The sequence below is a fragment of the Haliotis rufescens genome, unplaced genomic scaffold (genome assembly GCF_023055435.1).
Source record: "Haliotis rufescens isolate VD_foot unplaced genomic scaffold, xgHalRufe1.0.p SCAF_2, whole genome shotgun sequence".
Classification (NCBI taxonomy): Eukaryota; Metazoa; Mollusca; class Gastropoda; order Lepetellida; family Haliotidae; genus Haliotis; species Haliotis rufescens.
The window spans coordinates 23,600,773-23,618,074 of record NW_025963890.1 but is presented as its reverse complement, the minus strand read 5'-3'; the positions used below and the strand labels follow the sequence as shown (position 1 = coordinate 23,618,074).

The window sequence follows — 17,302 nt, the reverse complement described above, 5'->3', positions numbered from 1 at the left end:
AGTAATATTCTAATAAGAGTCCCCTATTTCTAATTCTGAGAGCGCCCTAGGCGCTTATTACGTAGAATACGGTAAATGACATAATACAAAAAGGTAATTGAAGTTTCTATCCAACAGATATCCTTTCTACATGTACATTAAACTATATGACTGACTGACTGAGTAGAAGGGCAGAGTTCTATGTTCATCATGACTGCCATGGCAGTCTACATGGTACATGAGTGAGTGAGTGAGTGAGTATTGTTTTACGCCGCTTTTTGCAATATTCCAGCAATATCACGGCGGGGGACACCAGAAATGGGCTTCACACATTGTACCCATGTCAGGAATCGAACCCGGGTCTTCGGCGTGACGAGCGATCGCTTTTACCACTAGGCTACCCAACCGCCCCTCATGGTACATGAACCTGAATGGTTGCAGTTGAGACAAATATCCCAAGACACAACAGAATGTAACATGTTATTGGGCATACCACATACTTACTGCACATCAGTGTCATTCAACATTCATAGAAGAAAGTATTAGACAAAAACAAAGTTCAAAATGGCTGCCAATGTCATGGTAGCTAAGTTTAAATTAGATGAGAATTCAGAGATATCATTGATCATGTTGATGGTGGCAACCGAATCTGTGATTTCAGCAAATTTATTTTTGGGTACTTTTGTGCCTTGGTTGCAACTTTAGTAGAAAAGTGTTAAAACTTTATAGATGAAAGCTGGTCAAAAAGTTCTAAGCCTAACAAACAAAACCCACAATTGTGAAAGTGTTTTTAATTTTAGTTTTCAACACAATCTCCCTGCTTTTTGATACACTTCTCATAGTGAAGCTTTTCAGTTCCAGTCAGGAAGAAGTTTTCTGAAGCCACCCTGAAAAACCCATTCATGACAGCTTTGAGGTAATCGTTGTCGTCATAGCGCTTTCCACGTAGGTGTTCTTTCAGTTTAAGAAACATGTGAAAATCACTTGGTGCCAGGTCTGGCGAGTATGGAGAGTGAGGAAGCTCTTCGAACCCACATTGTTGTGCAGCAGCCTTTGCAAGTCAAGAGGTATGAGATGAGACATTGTCATGAAGGAGTGGATCTCCAGCAGTCAGCATTCCTCGCCGCTTTTCTTTGATAGAATGAATAAAATCAGCACAGTAGGCACCGGTAATCGTCTTTTGACTTTTTAAGTGATCAACAAGGATCACACTCTTTGCATCCCAGAATACAGTGGCCATAACTTTGATCTTTTGATACACTGATCTGATCTTGTAGACTTGAATTTATGGATTGACGTTTTGACTTGGGATCATAGTGGTAGACCAATGTTTCATCACCTGTTGCTAATCTCTTTTAGAATTTGGGGAAATTGTCCTCAATTAGCTCTAAATTTTCTCTGGGAATGTCAGTCCTTTTTTCTTTAAGATCAGAAACTTTGGCACCCAACAAGTAGATATCAAATTCATCTGTAAATGTTCATGAATAATAGTTTCAATGGATCTATGGCTTAGACCTGTGTCTTCCTCAAGGTTAGCAATGGTAATACATCTATCTGACAGTATAAGTTCTTCCATCTCCTCGATTGAATCTTCATTGATGGAAGTTGAGGACGTCCAGACGTAGGGTCATCATCAAGGCTTGTTCTACCAGCCTTAAACATAGCTGCCAAACGTTAAACATCGGAATAGCTAGGGTACTTATACCCATACATTTATGACATGCGGTCATGAATTTCTGGGGGAGTACTTTTCTCTAAAGTAAAAAACTTGATGACTACTTGGTACTCATTCTTTTTCATTTCTGTATCCATTTGGACCCCTATCACGACCAACTGGCTGTCACTAATATACAAACGGCCTCACCAGACCAAATACACTTGCAATGAACTCAAACAATGTACTACATTGACTAGTTCACTTTGTTGTTGCCCATAGTTGAAAGTTGAAAGTCAGACTTGGAACTTGTTGAACAGCCCTCGTAAGTTACAACAAGGGTAGATTGACATTGGGTTCTAAGCCTGACACGGAAGGAATTGCGTAATAGTGAAATGTTTTGTTGTGGACAATACATGCTGTGACAAGTCAGTAAACATGCAGTGATCAAGTACTGGCAGGTTGTTGCTTGGACTCATGAACCAAGGTATCATACATAGTCACAAATCGTTGAATGAACCTTGCTGGATCTGTGCCTGGTGATCATGTGTCGGAAACTTTGGAACCCAATGAGCTGATACTTTCTTACTGCAAACGTTTCTGTGATAATGGATTGCACCAGGGTAAGAAACTAACAGTTTTTGTCCACTAGTCCTTATAATGATAACATATAGCAAAACCCTTAAAATGGGCCAATTTCTACTAGTCCTTAGGATACCTTTACCATTGGGCAGTTTGGTAAGGACTACAGGACTAGTGCCAATTTGTTGTACTACACACCCTGGCTTTCCTGTAAATACGAGGGGCATTGGGTAGCCTAGTGGTTAAAGCGTTCGCTCGTCACGTCAAGGACCCGGGTTCGATTCCCGACATGGGTACAATGTGTGAAGCCCATTTCTGGTGTCCCCCGCCGTGATATTGCTGGAATATTGCCAAAAGCGGCGTAAAACCATACTAACTCACTCCTGTAAATACATGATCACTCGCATTCCTCATGTTTATGCATTTTCCAAAGAGACCCCTGCTTATTTGAGTGACTCGACTCAGCAAAACAATTTGCTCAATTGACTCAAATGGTTGTGGGTATACCTCTATGACATCATGTAAAGTCCACAACATAAGATTTCACTATTATCCAGGTCCTTCTATGTGAGGCTCAGAGTTTCATAAAACCAAACAAACCATACAAACATATACACTCACAAGAAAGAGACTGAAATGAAATATTGTACATTCATTGTTTGATTCATTGACATCTGCTCACTTGCTCCAACTATATGACATAAGTGTTAGGATGAAGGATAATGGCTTAAGATAAAATACTTTTTATCCTTCTCTGGAATTTGGTCTACATCACCATCGGTTAGAGCATACACACTGGGAGAAGTATCTAGCTGCTTCTTCCTCGGGATGGTTAAATGATGGTGCTAGCATGTATGAAGATGGCAATTTATTCACATGTTTTAGCAATAGTCCATAATGTTCAAATTTATACTTCATGTCAATCTCTTTTTCATTTACTTTTATCTTCTACATTCCTGTGTATATAGTTTATGTATCTGACATATTTGTTATATCTACCTGAACAAAACAAACTACTATATGTCCTCTAAAAGCTGCTTTAAAGTTGTAATGTGTGTCTCAGGTCCCCAGTAACCTCATAGATTGTGTCGCAACTGCAAGGTCTCACATGGTGAAAATCATAATGGCACAGTTCAAGTTAGTTCCCAGTGCACATTTACAAACATATTTACTGGTATCTAATTCTTTGTTTATCAGATTTAAGATGGACCCCAGTTTATAGGCTGGGTCACAACCTGACATTTCACAAGAGCTATGAGTGAAGACTGTTTGTGTTGAATGACATGTGAAAGTGACCTGTGACATTGAACATGACACACAACTTATTGCAACATAGAAGACATACATTTCACGTAATCTTTGTTTTTATGTATCAAATTACTATTCTTGTTACCACACTTTAACACACTAAAACACCAAATAAAATCCCAGTGTAAAGTACACTTGAAAAGAATACATTTTGATCTCAAGAGGGTTAGAGCTGAAATGATGCTGTTGCCAGGAAACATCCATCCTTATCAATGATAGCAGAGCTACAATGTAACCCATACCTTACACAATGGGGACGCTGATAAGCCTGTGATTAATCTTATAATGTTACTTCAGGGCTCGACTTAAGGAACTTGATGTAACTTGCATCAGGTGCATGTTGACATGAACACCAAGTTGCACCAAACAAAACCAAGTTGCACTCTGGTTCCATAGCCTGGTTCAAAGTTGAAACATTGGCCAGTCTGCTGCCAGTGTCACATAAATTAATGGCACAATGCCGTAAAATGTAATAGGAACATGTGCACATAACCTTGAAGTACCCACAGTTTGATGATGTCAAGCCCAAAAGTATGACAAATTACATGTGACACAGAGGTTAGTGATGTAGTATGGTAAATAAACTTTAGAGGTATTGAGTGTATTAACAGATCAATCTTGTGTGGACAGGTAAAGGTCAGTCAGACTCAAATTCGAGACCTTTTGACATGCACTTGATGCATGTAGACATAAATATTAGGTTGCATTTTTCAATAATAGATGGCACTTCTGCATGTTTAACATAGCTAAATCCAGCCCTGTTCTTATAGGGCCAAAAAGGGCCATTGGTGCATTTATTTTAAGAAATTCTCACTGAGCATTAATCATGAGGGACTTCGAAGTCAGACCAGATCCCCAGCAACTTCCACTTGCTTTACAGGGATGGGGTGTTCAGACTAAGTGACTTGATGGACTGAGTGTCAACACACCAAAATGGGATGTTGTTCATGAAGTCCATCATTGGATTGTTTGGTTCAGTATATATACGGGCCGCCGCTATGTAGCTGGTACATTGCTGAGTGTTACACAACACACAGAAGGAGATGACACAGAGCATTATTATTTCTACTTTGTTCTGATTGGCTGCTCCCTGCTATTTATTCCATTGTCTCATTGTTAGCAAAGTGGTCCACAGCAGGTATTTAAAGCTTTTAACAGAAGTCAGTCTGACACTGTCAACTGTCTGTAACAGCTGTAACCAGTCGGGGGGGCACAATCACACGGAGATTTTACTGGCACTTCTCTCAATCATACACCAGGCTGACATGCTGGTCATGGATAGGTTACAGAAGTTAAGGTGTACTGTAAATCTGGAAGGTCTTGCAAACAGTACTGAGAAATCTGAGTGACATACACTAAAAATACTTTCAGGACCATAGGTTATTTTTGTAGGCAAACAACAAACAAACGTAAGGAGGCATATATTTCTTTCATTCACTTCCACACATTGTGAAGCCAGCCAGTGCATGAATAAGTAACACATCCCACATGTCCTGTGTTTCCTTCACTAGACATTGTTACTCGGTGTCAATAGTCTAATCAGGAAATTCACTCACCTGCCTCATCTTGTCAGGTTGGTTACTTAACACATACCTGGGCTACGAACTACTAACTTTGTGACTGTCAAGCTTCTAACATTACCATTCTGCCACCAGGGCTGAGTGCAGGGTGGAGAATTTGGAAAACTACTAAATTTTAAGTAATGTTAGTGCAAATATTTTCAGATACTTTTGTCAGTTATGATATGTCAACATTATATTAACTTCTATCACTCACCATATGAAGATCAATATTGAGTAAGATGGCTGCATTATTCTGTGCGGGCCCGTAGTCCGTTGAAGCCTCTGTTCTACGCCCCCAGCCGGAGCGGAACTGAAGGTTAGCATCGCCGGCATCCTTCACATGTACTGGCATAGCTTTCTGTTGCAGCAGACAACCACATAGTATCAGACAAGTAGTGCCAAAAGGAGAGTAGTACAACATTATGGCTATGTGCTACAATATGTGAAGCACCATGTTTAAAGTCAGATTGGAACTCTGTGAGCACTTTTTACAGACGTCAAAGCTGGGGTAATTCCATAGTTTCAGCTCCGTAGGCCTTGTAGTTTTAGAGGAGATGTTGAAAATGTAAATATGGACATATGGATGACCGGACAACACGCCATCCTCCACTCTACACTGCAGTGCAATAGCAGAAGAGTGAGTGAGTGAGTATTGTTATACGCCACTTTTAGCAATATTCCAGCAATATGAAGGTGGGGGATACCAGAAATAGGCTTCACACATTATACCCAGGCGGGGAATCGAACCCGGGTCTTCTGCGTGACGAGCAAACGCTTTAACCACTAGGCTACCCGACCGCCCCCAATAGCGAGGATGTGTTCAGTGTATATCTGTACCTTGTCTCCTTCAACCTTAGATGCTAATGTTTGCTGCACTTTGCTCTTCACATAATGTTGTATCAAGAACATCACACTGTAGCCTATAATCCACTTTCTCTAAGGAGCACACAAACATCATCATAGTATTATAGTATTTCCTATGCCACAAACATATCAATATGTGAAGCACCATGTTTAAAGTCAGATTGGAACTCTGTGAGCACTTTTTACAGACGTCAAAGCTGGGGTAATTCCATAGTTTCAGCTCCGTAGGCCTTGTAGTTTTAGAAGAGATGTTGAAAATGTAAATGTTAATGACATAAGGACAGACATATGGATGACCACAAACATATCTTTAAAAGTTAAATATGATTGTTGATACCTTCTGCAAGACCAGTGTATTGTGAATGGTGCTCATGACACTAAACATTAATATTACCCTTGATATAGTGCATGAAGTATAATACTATGCTGAAGTATATGCCAGTCACACATGAACAGCTAGCTATCACTTACCCTGACATGTATGCCCTTATCTGCGGACTCTGTGATGTTTGAGAACACAGACTGGCCCTGGGGAACCTCCAAGAGCTTCTTGACCATCTCATTATAGATCTCATACATCTGGATGTACACTTTGGGGTTTTTACGTTTTGTCTTTGTATCTGACTTGAATGTGTCTGAAACAAGGGGGAAATATGTCATGTGATTCTGTGTGTTGTCATCAACATCAGCTGACTCAGGGATCATTGGGTACACCTTCCTCAGACTATGTGTTCATGTGTCAGTGATGTCATCATGACAGTGTAGCATCAGAGAACTTGTGTCAGGGACAGGATATGTAATACTTGCTTCCTTGTCATGAATAGTACAGGCTGAATATGTAACCCACAAACTCAGAACTACATCTAACCAATACACAAAGCTTCTTCTCCACACAGCGTCCAGGGCTGCATTGGTCCTTAGTGACTCTTATGAGTGGTTTCTTATATATAGGTCCCCGTTTCTTCTATGAATTTGTCCTTAGTAACCCCTTTTCTAATATGAATTTGTTCTTAGTAACCTGTATTGTATATGAATTGGTCCTTAGAAACCAGTCCCTTACATGAATTAGTCCATAGTAGCATGTCTCTTATATGAATTGGTCCTCAGTAACCATTGTCTCTTATATGAATTGGTCCCTAATAATCCACTATTTATATGAATTTGTCCCTAGTAAACCGCTTCTTATATGAATTGGTCCCCATTAGCCCATGTTTCTCATATGAATTGATCCCTAGTAACCATTTTTAAATATGAATTGGTCCCCAGTAACCAGTTTTATATTTGAATTGGTCCCAAGAAACATGTTTCTTATTTGAATTGGTCCTTAGTAACCTCTGCCTCTTATATGAATTAGTCCCTAGAAACCTGTCTCATATAAGAAATGGTCCCTAGTAACCTCTGTCTTTTATATGAATTGGTCCTTAGTAAGCCACGTCTCTTACATGAATTGGTCCTTAGTAACCCCTGTAATTTATATGAATTGGTCCCTAGTAACCTGTCTCTAATATAATTGGTCCTTAATAACCCCTGTCTTTTACATGAACTGGTCCATAGTAACCCCTGTCTTTTATATGAATTGGTCCTTAGTATACACATCTCTTACATGAATTGGTCCCTAGTAACCTGTTTCTTATATGAATTGGTCCTTAGATACCAGTTTTTTATATGAATTGGTCCTTAGTAACCCCTGTTTCTTATATAAATTACATGAATTGCTCCCTGTCTCTTATAAGAATTGGTCCCTTGTAACACATTTCCTATAAGAATTGGTTCTTTGTAACCTCCGTCTCTTATAAGAATTGGTCCCTTGTAACACGATTCTTATATGAATTGGTCCTTTGTAACCTCCGTCTCTTATGAGAATTGGTCCTTTGTAACCTCCGTCTCTGATAAGAATTGGTCCCTTGTAACACGATTCTTATATGAATTGGTCCTTTGTAACCTCCGTCTCATATGAAAATTGGTCCTTTGTAACACGATTCTTATATGAATTGGTCCTTTGTAACCTCCGTCTCTTATAAGAATCGGTCCCTTGTAACACAATTCTTATATGAATTGGTCCTTTGTAACCTCCGTCTCTTATAAGAATTGGTCCCTTGTAACACGATTCTTATATGAATTGGTCCTTTGTAGCCTCCGTCTCTTATAAGAATTGGTCCCTTGTAACACGATTCTTATATGAATTGGTCCTTTGTGACCTACGTCTCTTATGAGAATTGGTCCCTTGTAACACGATTCTTATATGAATTGGTCCTTTGTAACCTCAGTCTCTTATAAGAATTGGTCCCTTGTAACACGATTCTTATATGAATTGGTCCTTTGTAACCTCCGTCTCTTATAAGAATTGGTCCCTTGTAACATGATTCTTATATGAATTGGTCCTTTGTAACCTCCGTCTCTTATAAGAATTGGTCCCTTGTAACACGATTCTTATATGAATTGGTCCTTTGTAACCTCCGTCTCTTATGAGAATTGGTCCTTTGTAACCTCCATCTCTTATAAGAATTGGTCCCTTGTAACACGATTCTTATATGAATTGGTCCTTTGTAACCTCCGTCTCTTATAAGAATTGGTCCCTTGTAACATGATTCTTATAAGAATTGGTCCTTTGTAGCCTCCGTCTCTTATAAGAATTGGTCCCTTACACACGATTCTTATATGAATTGGTCCTTTGTAACCTCCGTCTCTTATAAGAATTGGTCCCTTGTAACACGATTCTTATATGAATTGGTCCTTTGTAACCTCCGTCTCTTATGAGAATTGGTCCTTTGTAACCTCTGTCTCTTATAAGAATTGGTCCCTTGTAACACGATTCTTATATGAATTGGTCCTTTGTAACCTCCGTCTCTTATAAGAATCGGTCCCTTGTAACACGATTCTTATATGAATTGGTCCTTTGTAACCTCCGTCTCTTATAAGAATTGGTCCCTTGTAACATGATTCTTATATGAATTGGTCCTTTGTAACCTCCGTCTCTTATAAGAATTGGTCCCTTGTAACACGATTCTTATATGAATTGGTCCTTTGTAACCTCCGTCTCTTATGAGAATTGGTCCTTTGTAACCTCCGTCTCTTATAAGAATTGGTCCCTTGTAACACGATTCTTATATGAATTGGTCCTTTGTAACCTCCGTCTCTTATAAGAATTGGTCCCTTGTAACACGATTCTTATAAGAATTGGTCCTTTGTAGCCTCCGTCTCTTATAAGAATTGGTCCCTTACACACGATTCTTATATGAATTGGTCCTTTGTAACCTCCGTCTCTTATAAGAATTGGTCCCTTGTAACATGATTCTTATATGAATTGGTCCTTTGTAACCTCCGTCTCTTATAAGAATTGGTCCCTTGTAACACGATTCTTATATGAATTGGTCCTTTGTAACCTCCGTCTCTTATGAGAATTGGTCCTTTGTAACCTCTGTCTCTTATAAGAATTGGTCCCTTGTAACATGATTCTTATATGAATTGGTCCTTTGTAACCTCCGTCTCTTATAAGAATCGGTCCCTTGTAACACGATTCTTATATGAATTGGTCCTTTGTAGCCTCCGTCTCTTATAAGAATTGGTCCCTTGTAACACGATTCTTATATGAATTGGTCCTTTGTAACCTCCATCTCTTATATGAATTGGTCCCTTGTAACACGATTCTTATATGAATTGGTCCTTTGTAACCTCCGTCTCTTATAAGAATCGGTCCCTTGTAACACGATTCTTATATGAATTGGTCCTTTGTAACACGATTCTTATAAGAATCGGTCCCTTGTAACACGATTCTTATATGAATTGGTCCTTTGTAACCTCCGTCTCTTATAAGAATTGGTCCCTTGTAACACGATTCTTATATGAATTGGTCCTTTGTAACCTCCGTCTCTTATGAGAATTGGTCCCTTGTAACATGATTCTTATATGAATTGGTCCTTTGTAACCTCCGTCTCTTATAAGAATTGGTCCCTTGTAACACGATTCTTATATGAATTGGTCCTTTGTAACCTCCGTCTCTTATGAGAATTGGTCCTTTGTAACCTCCGTCTCTTATAAGAATTGGTCCCTTGTAACACGATTCTTATATGAATTGGTCCTTTGTAACCTCGGTCTCTTATAAGAATTGGTCCCTTGTAACACGATTCTTATATGAATTGGTCCTTTGTAACCTCCGTCTCTTATTAGAATTGGTCCCTTGTAACACGATTCTTATATGAATTGGTCCTTTGTAACCTCCGTCTCTTATAAGAATTGGTCCCTAGTAACACAATTCTTATATGAATTGGTCCTTTTTAACCTCCTTCTCTTATAAGAATTGGTCCCTTGTAACATGATTCTTATATCAATTGGTCCTTTGTAACCTCCGTCTCTTAAAAGAATTGGTCCCTTGTAACACGATTCTTATATGAATTGGTCCTTTGTAGCCTCCGTCTCTTATAAGAATTGGTCCCTTGTAACACGATTCTTATATGAATTGGTCCTTTGTAACCTCCGTCTCTTATAAGAATCGGTCCCTTGTAACACGATTCTTATATGAATTGGTCCTTTGTAACCTCCGTCTCTTATAAGAATCGGTCCCTTGTAACACAATTCTTATATGAATTGGTCCTTTGTAACCTCCGTCTCTTATAAGAATTGGTCCCTTGTAACACGATTCTTATATGAATTGGTCCTTTGTAACCTCCGTCTCTTATAAGAATTGGTCCCTTGTAACACGATTCTTATATGAATTGGTCCTTTGTAACCTCCGTCTCTTATAAGAATTGGTCCCTTGTAACACGATTCTTATATGAATTGGTCCTTTGTAGCCTCCGTCTCTTATAAGAATTGGTCCCTTGTAACACGATTCTTATATGAATTGGTCCTTTGTAACCTCCGTCTCTTATGAGAATTGGTCCTTTGTAACTTCCGTCTCTTATAAGAATTGGTCCCTTGTAACACGATTCTTATATGAATTGGTCCTTTGTAACCTCCGTCTCTTATGAGAATTGGTTGCCAGTAACTACCTGAAAGACCCTATCCATTTGGTCGCCTCGTATGACAAGCATAGGTTGCTGGGGACCTACCAGTATATTCTATAGAGCAGGACTTAGTGGTTTGATGCATCATTTGAAAGATGAAAGTTTCTGCCAAGAGGGTATAAACATTGTGCCACAGCACTGTAGCTTACAATATCAATAAAGATAGCCACTTAACAAAAGTTGCCACCAGCATTGATATTCCAATGTTTTCTGCATAAATATTGAACTCCAATTATTTGAACAAAATATGATGTCATCATAAAGAGAAACATACCTGACAAAGTTCAACACTATGATCATAACCAATCTTTTACTCCGATACAATATCTCTTTGTGTTAAGATATGAGGACACCTCCATATAAGGTCGCATCAGGTGAACGCTGAGCTATCTTTGATTGCCCAATCTAAATGAGGGATGAGTGGGTTCCTGAGCCAGTGAAATGTCAGCTGATAATTTGGCTGTATTTCTTTATTACTTGATTTGGAAATATTGAGTTTAGCAAAATGAAACCCACACAGCACACAAAAATGACAGCCTTTGGGTTTAGATGCCACAAAGCTCAGGAATAATAGGGTGTATACAATATCAACAGTAATATAATGGCACAGTCTTCATTTATATGTACATTCAGGAAAAGTCGTTCAAGCGTGTTTTCAAGACGAAAAAAAAACATATGCTGTTTTGAATGCCTCGCTCACTCGTAACGAGAATTAAGAAGGCTTGACACGTGGCAGACTTTCATGCAGAGAGGCATAGTATTGGAGTAAAAGATCTTATTTTAATTTTTTGGGCTAAAATAGAACGGAACATGTTTGTTCATTCCCACAACATACTAAAGAAACACCAAATTTTGTTACATTCTATAAAAAACTGGTCAAGTAAATGGCTGATGTAGCAGCCATGTTGAAAATTGGATTCGAACCTCTTGAATAATTTTAGGTGTCCTCATTGGTGGGAACAAGTATGTGAAGTTTCAGCATCATTGGTCCAGTGGTTTCTGAGGAGATGATGTTTCCTTATACTAGTTATAGTGAAAGGAAATGCCAAAATATAAAATATCGGAACGTATGTTGTCACTACTAAGTCCACATATACCAAATTTCATGACATATTGAGCAAAAATGACTGAGTCAAATATGCAGGAAGACTATTATTTTTGTTTCAGTAGCTCACCTTCCATGAGTTTGGCAAAGAGGTAATCGAAGACCATCTGTACAAGTCCCGCCCTGGCGCTGCTCTCCCCTGCCATAGTGTAGGACTTGCCCGACCCACTCTCCCCCGTCACCAGCAGACACACATTGAAGCCTGACATCAGCATCTCCAGCAGCAGCTCGACCGAGTTCCGGAAGATGTCATATGTGGTCGATTCCCTCCTGAAAAGGTTCTGGAAGCTAGAAAATTGAGATTGTGTTTGTTAAATGATGTTTACCTAAATAAAGTTTTTTTAAATCCTTCCTTGCTAAAAATTTGTAAACATGTTCAAATTAATAATGATAATATATTAGATTTACAAAAGTGATGCTGGACTTATTTTTGATTTCAGTAAACTTATCATACATTAGCAGAAAACCTTCATTTTGAAGAAAACAAGAGTTAACATAGATAGATCCAAACTCTTAACCTCAATGTAGAGAAAAGATTTTAAACAAGACAGTAACATATGGATGACTCTGTCTGCATTTTCATAATTTTACTGTGATTTGGTTTCATAATGTGTGGATTTCAGGAGGGGGATTTTTGATGCCTGTGAATCCCCATTTCTAGCTCTGACATGTTTAACCATTATCATCATAATTATAGGATTATTGGATAACACTGAAAACAAACACATTAGTCTTTATACTGGACATTTTGAATTGACATTAAATTAAAAGAAATTAATATTACAAAATGTGTATTGTTGAAAGAAGGTAAGTATTTACTGGAAGAAGTGTCCTCCTGGAGCTGTCAGCCTTTGTGTTCCTTCAATTGATAAGTTTTCCTTCCCCTCACCTGGGACAAGGGGACGGATACGCCCACTGACTTCAATGTTCATGGCTCTCTGTGATGTGCAAACTTGGATGAGAAGAAAATTACAGTCACCATATAGCAAAATGTTGATGTCAAGATGTAGATCTAGATCTAGTACATTTCTTGATGAATTTATTATTTTTTAAGTATTCACGCTGGTGTCAATTAATTTCCCATTAAATTGCTTGTTGAAAAGATATTCGAAATTTAACAGATTGTAAAAGACAAGAAGATGTAAACTCATAGGGTATGCAACGAACAGTGTCATTGCTATTCCATGGTTGCAAAAGATATTATCACTTGACAACACTACGTAATAATTCCCAAATACAAGGGATATTATAAATGATTGTCATATAGTAGGTTAATTTGCTTTTAGAAAAAGAAGAAGCAAATAGTTATTAGAAAATATGAAAATAATTTACTATGTGTATTTGACCTTAGCAGTTTTATCATCGAAATGTCAGATTCCTATTATTGTTTTCATCAGATAAAATATTGATTTAGAATTAAGATCTGGAATTAATGTTTCTCAGATTACACAGAGATGGGGTTTTGTAATGTGTGAGGTGTTTTTGTGGCGTACATAGATACATTGAAATGTAAGAGATACCTGGAAATAAATATATTGCACTGAGCAAAAATTCGGTTTGTCATTTGTTTACATCGCGACGCGCCATTACACAGGAAGCACCTGAAATGCTGAAGAGTGTTCAAAGGGGACATCACTCTGCATCTGCTAAGCTCAAGAACTATTTTGCAGGTCGAATTCAGAGGAACAAGTTCGAACCCCAAGGTAACAAATACATGCGAAGGATATGTGGTTATTTATTGTTTATAACGTGTGATCGCGTACAACAAAAATAACAAAAATACATCTAACCATGGTATATAGGTAAATGTATCATGACAACACCAATAATCCCAAATAAATCCTCAGTCACAACATAATGTTATGTATGTTTTCTGTGTGCACGGATAACAACTTTTTTATTGATTTTTTTTCTAGTTTGATTGTCATATTACTAGTAGAAATCATAACATATATAGATCCTTGGAAGCCGAGCGCCATACTGATCATGGGTGTAGGGGGGCGTAGTCCATGCGTTTCCTGATGTTGTAAGAATGGGTACATTAATTGTTTAGCTTTTAATCAATCGAGGTATGTTCAATGTTAAGGCAATAACTTTTACTTTATTGTAAACAAGTAACTGACACGTTCCTAATAATTATTTTTTTAGTAGCTGCATTATTATATTGCATAAATCATGATATTCTAATCATTAATTCATATATTATATTATAACTTGGATCACGAAAGTGATCACACTTTAAGAGTCGTGATCATTATCTCCTTAGTGGTGTGTTTTTCAATCCCAACTTGCCTTCTGTTACTTTGTAGGCAAATTGTGATATGATGAACATGGACGTATCCAAATGGTACTCAACCAAAGCGCCTGAAGCCTAATTATCTAACGCCCTCCAAGTATATCTCCTGGTTTCTCAGATTATTCATTCTAACAATATAGTTACAATATGGTATTCATTTCACTTACATCGCCCAATCATTTCCATCAAAGCGTCAGCAATCGATGTACAAAATCGAGAATATTACATTTAACATGCGATAGACACGTTTTGATTGATTCCTGTTATCGTCCAGCCACTCTCCCATCACGTCATTGACGTTGCATGTTAAACACTCTTTGAGCATGTTTTCTACGTGGAGATACACATTACGATCAATACTTATTTACGATATAGGGTATTGATTCTCATATTCACCATGGATATTTTCAGAATGTTTTGGACCACGTGTGGATTGGGCTTTTTTTACGTTTAACGCATCCTGAAAGAACAGGAGACATTTCTTCTATTTATTCATATTTTATGTAAGAAAACTACACAATTTGGTCTAGTGCGACAAAGACAATTTGGTCAAGTGCTCAATCTCGTGCGACATACACAATTTTGCTTTGTGCTCAGTCTCGTGCGACAGTGTTGGTGTTGGACCGCTTGGGTGAATTAGCGTTGAGTATCAGATGCCATAAATAAAATAAGCTTTAGCCCGATTTATTGAAAATATGTGTGCGAAGTTGATAGATATAACTGTGAAATATTTTAAAGCGAAAACTGTATCGTCATGAAAAGTAATAGAGATATCACAGAATACGCATTGTAATATTGACAAAATTACGATTCCATTCCGACAAGACGCATTCGTAATAAAATACACCACAAAAATATGTTAATAAGTGTCTTGCTTTGATTACAAGTCCATCCACTCAGTTCAGAATGATTATGACCGTGTTTTAAACGTTTATTAAACTACAATGTTTTCACATGTGCATTTAGAAAATCTATTAAACTTAAACATAGATATACTGTTGTAGGACGCCATGACACGTTGGGACACGTTGGTAAATTGATGTTGAGAGACACGCTACTGGAACACGTTGGTACACTGATAAAGAGATCCACACTATTTAGGGGTGAATTGGTTTGGTTTTACTCCGCTTATAGCAATATTCCAGCAATATCAAAGCGATGTACACCAGAAATGGGCTTCAACCATTGTACCCATGTGGGAAATCGAACTCGGGACTTCAGCGTGATGAGCGAACGCTTTAACAAATAGGCTATCCCACCGCCCCTCAACGCGATTGGAATACGCTGATACACCTATATAGAGATGCACATAATTGGAACACGTTGATACACATTTACCAAGGCATGTAACTGTTACAACATAGGTCTAGAATCTAGTCTATTTACCGAGGTATATAAGTGTTACAACATAGGTCTAGAATCTAGTCTATTTACCGAGTTATATAAGTGTTACAACATAGGTCTAGAATCTAGTCTATTTACCGAGGTATATAAGTGTTACAACATAGGTCTAGAATCTAGTCTATTTACCGAGGTATAAAAGTGTTACAACATAGGTCTAGAATCTAGTCTATTTACCGAGTTATGTAAGTGTTACAACATAGGTCTAGAATCTAGTCTATTTACCGAGGTATATAAGTGTTACAACATAGGTCTAGAATCTAGGCTATTTACCGAGGTATAAAAGGGTTACAACAAAGGTCTAGAATCTAGTCTATTTAACGAGGTATGTAAGCGTTACAACTTAGGTCTAGAATCTAGTCTATTTACCGAGGTATATAAGTGTTACAACATCGGTCTAGAATCTAGTCTATTTACCAAGGTATATAAGTGTTACAACATCGGTCTAGAATCTAGTCTATTTACCGAGGTATATAAGTGTTACAACATCGGTCTAGAATCTAGTCTATTTACCGAGGTATATAAGTGTTACAACATAGGTCTAGAATATAGTTTCCTAGTATATATATATAGTATATAGTCGACTTTTACAGCAAGCATGAGTTGCTGAAGACCTATTATAACAGTGTCCAGAATCCCATTCCCTTATTGAGGTATATAATTACTTCATCACTGGCCCTCCTCTTCTATAGGTATATAACTGTAACAGCACTGGCCAGGAATCAAGTCTCCTTCTCAAACTATAAAACTATTACAGCATTGGTCTTGGAGTGTAAGTTTAACAGCATCATTCTGAGCACAGTGCCTTCTCTTGAGTTATAACTGTCACAAGCAATTGAGCATTGTCCAGATAAACGACACTTTGTTACTTTTGAAAGTGAGAACAAAAGCTGGAGAAGCATCTAAGTATAATGTTCAAACATGTAGTGAGGATCGATCCCCTTGGGACCAAGGTGAGAATAGGTTGCATGTTGTGAGAAGTGATTAAATTGGATAAGGTGTTTAGAGTCACTGTGTGAATGGATCGTAATTGTACCCAAAGGCCATGGGCTGTTATGCATAATCTTAACCACTAATCTGTGGACTGGATGATGTACAGGCAAACATGACACAGGACAAATATTGCTGATTGTGTTGTAAAACAACATTCACTCACTTCCCTTGTATATTGAAGATGGTTAACCATCCAAACTACAAATGTAATGTTCCTCTGGCTTCAAGTTATCGATTGTTCTTTCATAGTGAGTGAGTGAGTGAGTGAGTGAGTATGGTTTTACGCCGCTTTTAGCAATATTCCAGCAATATCAGAGCAGAGGACACCAGAAATGGGCCTCACAAATTGTCCCCATGTTGGGAATCGAACCTGGGTCTTCGGCGTGACGAGTGAACGCTTTAACCACTAGGCTACCCGACCGCCCCCCTTTCATAGTGACCCAGATTGAGTGGGTAACCTATCTCACAGTATCGACTGTTCAGTCATAGTGACCCAGATTGAGTGTTTGTTTGTTTGTTGTTCAATGCCACACTCAGCAATATTCCAGCTATAAG

General features: G+C 38.1%; 1 protein-coding gene across 2 annotated transcripts in view; it reads right to left on the bottom strand.

The window, feature by feature from the left end:
• The window catches only part of LOC124146201 (coiled-coil domain-containing protein 78-like), a 46,264-nt gene extending 33,261 nt beyond the window's left edge, over positions 1 to 13,003 (bottom strand). For both annotated transcript variants that reach the window (XM_048399766.1, XM_048399767.1), the window contains exons 1-4: positions 12,877 to 13,003; positions 12,128 to 12,345; positions 6,421 to 6,584; positions 5,300 to 5,443 (exon numbers count right to left, since the gene is read on the bottom strand). In XM_048399766.1, the coding sequence (XP_048255723.1) occupies positions 5,300 to 5,443; positions 6,421 to 6,584; positions 12,128 to 12,345; positions 12,877 to 12,989 (639 nt within the window). In that variant the 5' untranslated portion in view covers positions 12,990 to 13,003. The remainder of the gene's footprint in view (positions 1 to 5,299; positions 5,444 to 6,420; positions 6,585 to 12,127; positions 12,346 to 12,876) is intronic.
• Positions 13,004 to 17,302: the final 4,299 nt, after the last annotated feature.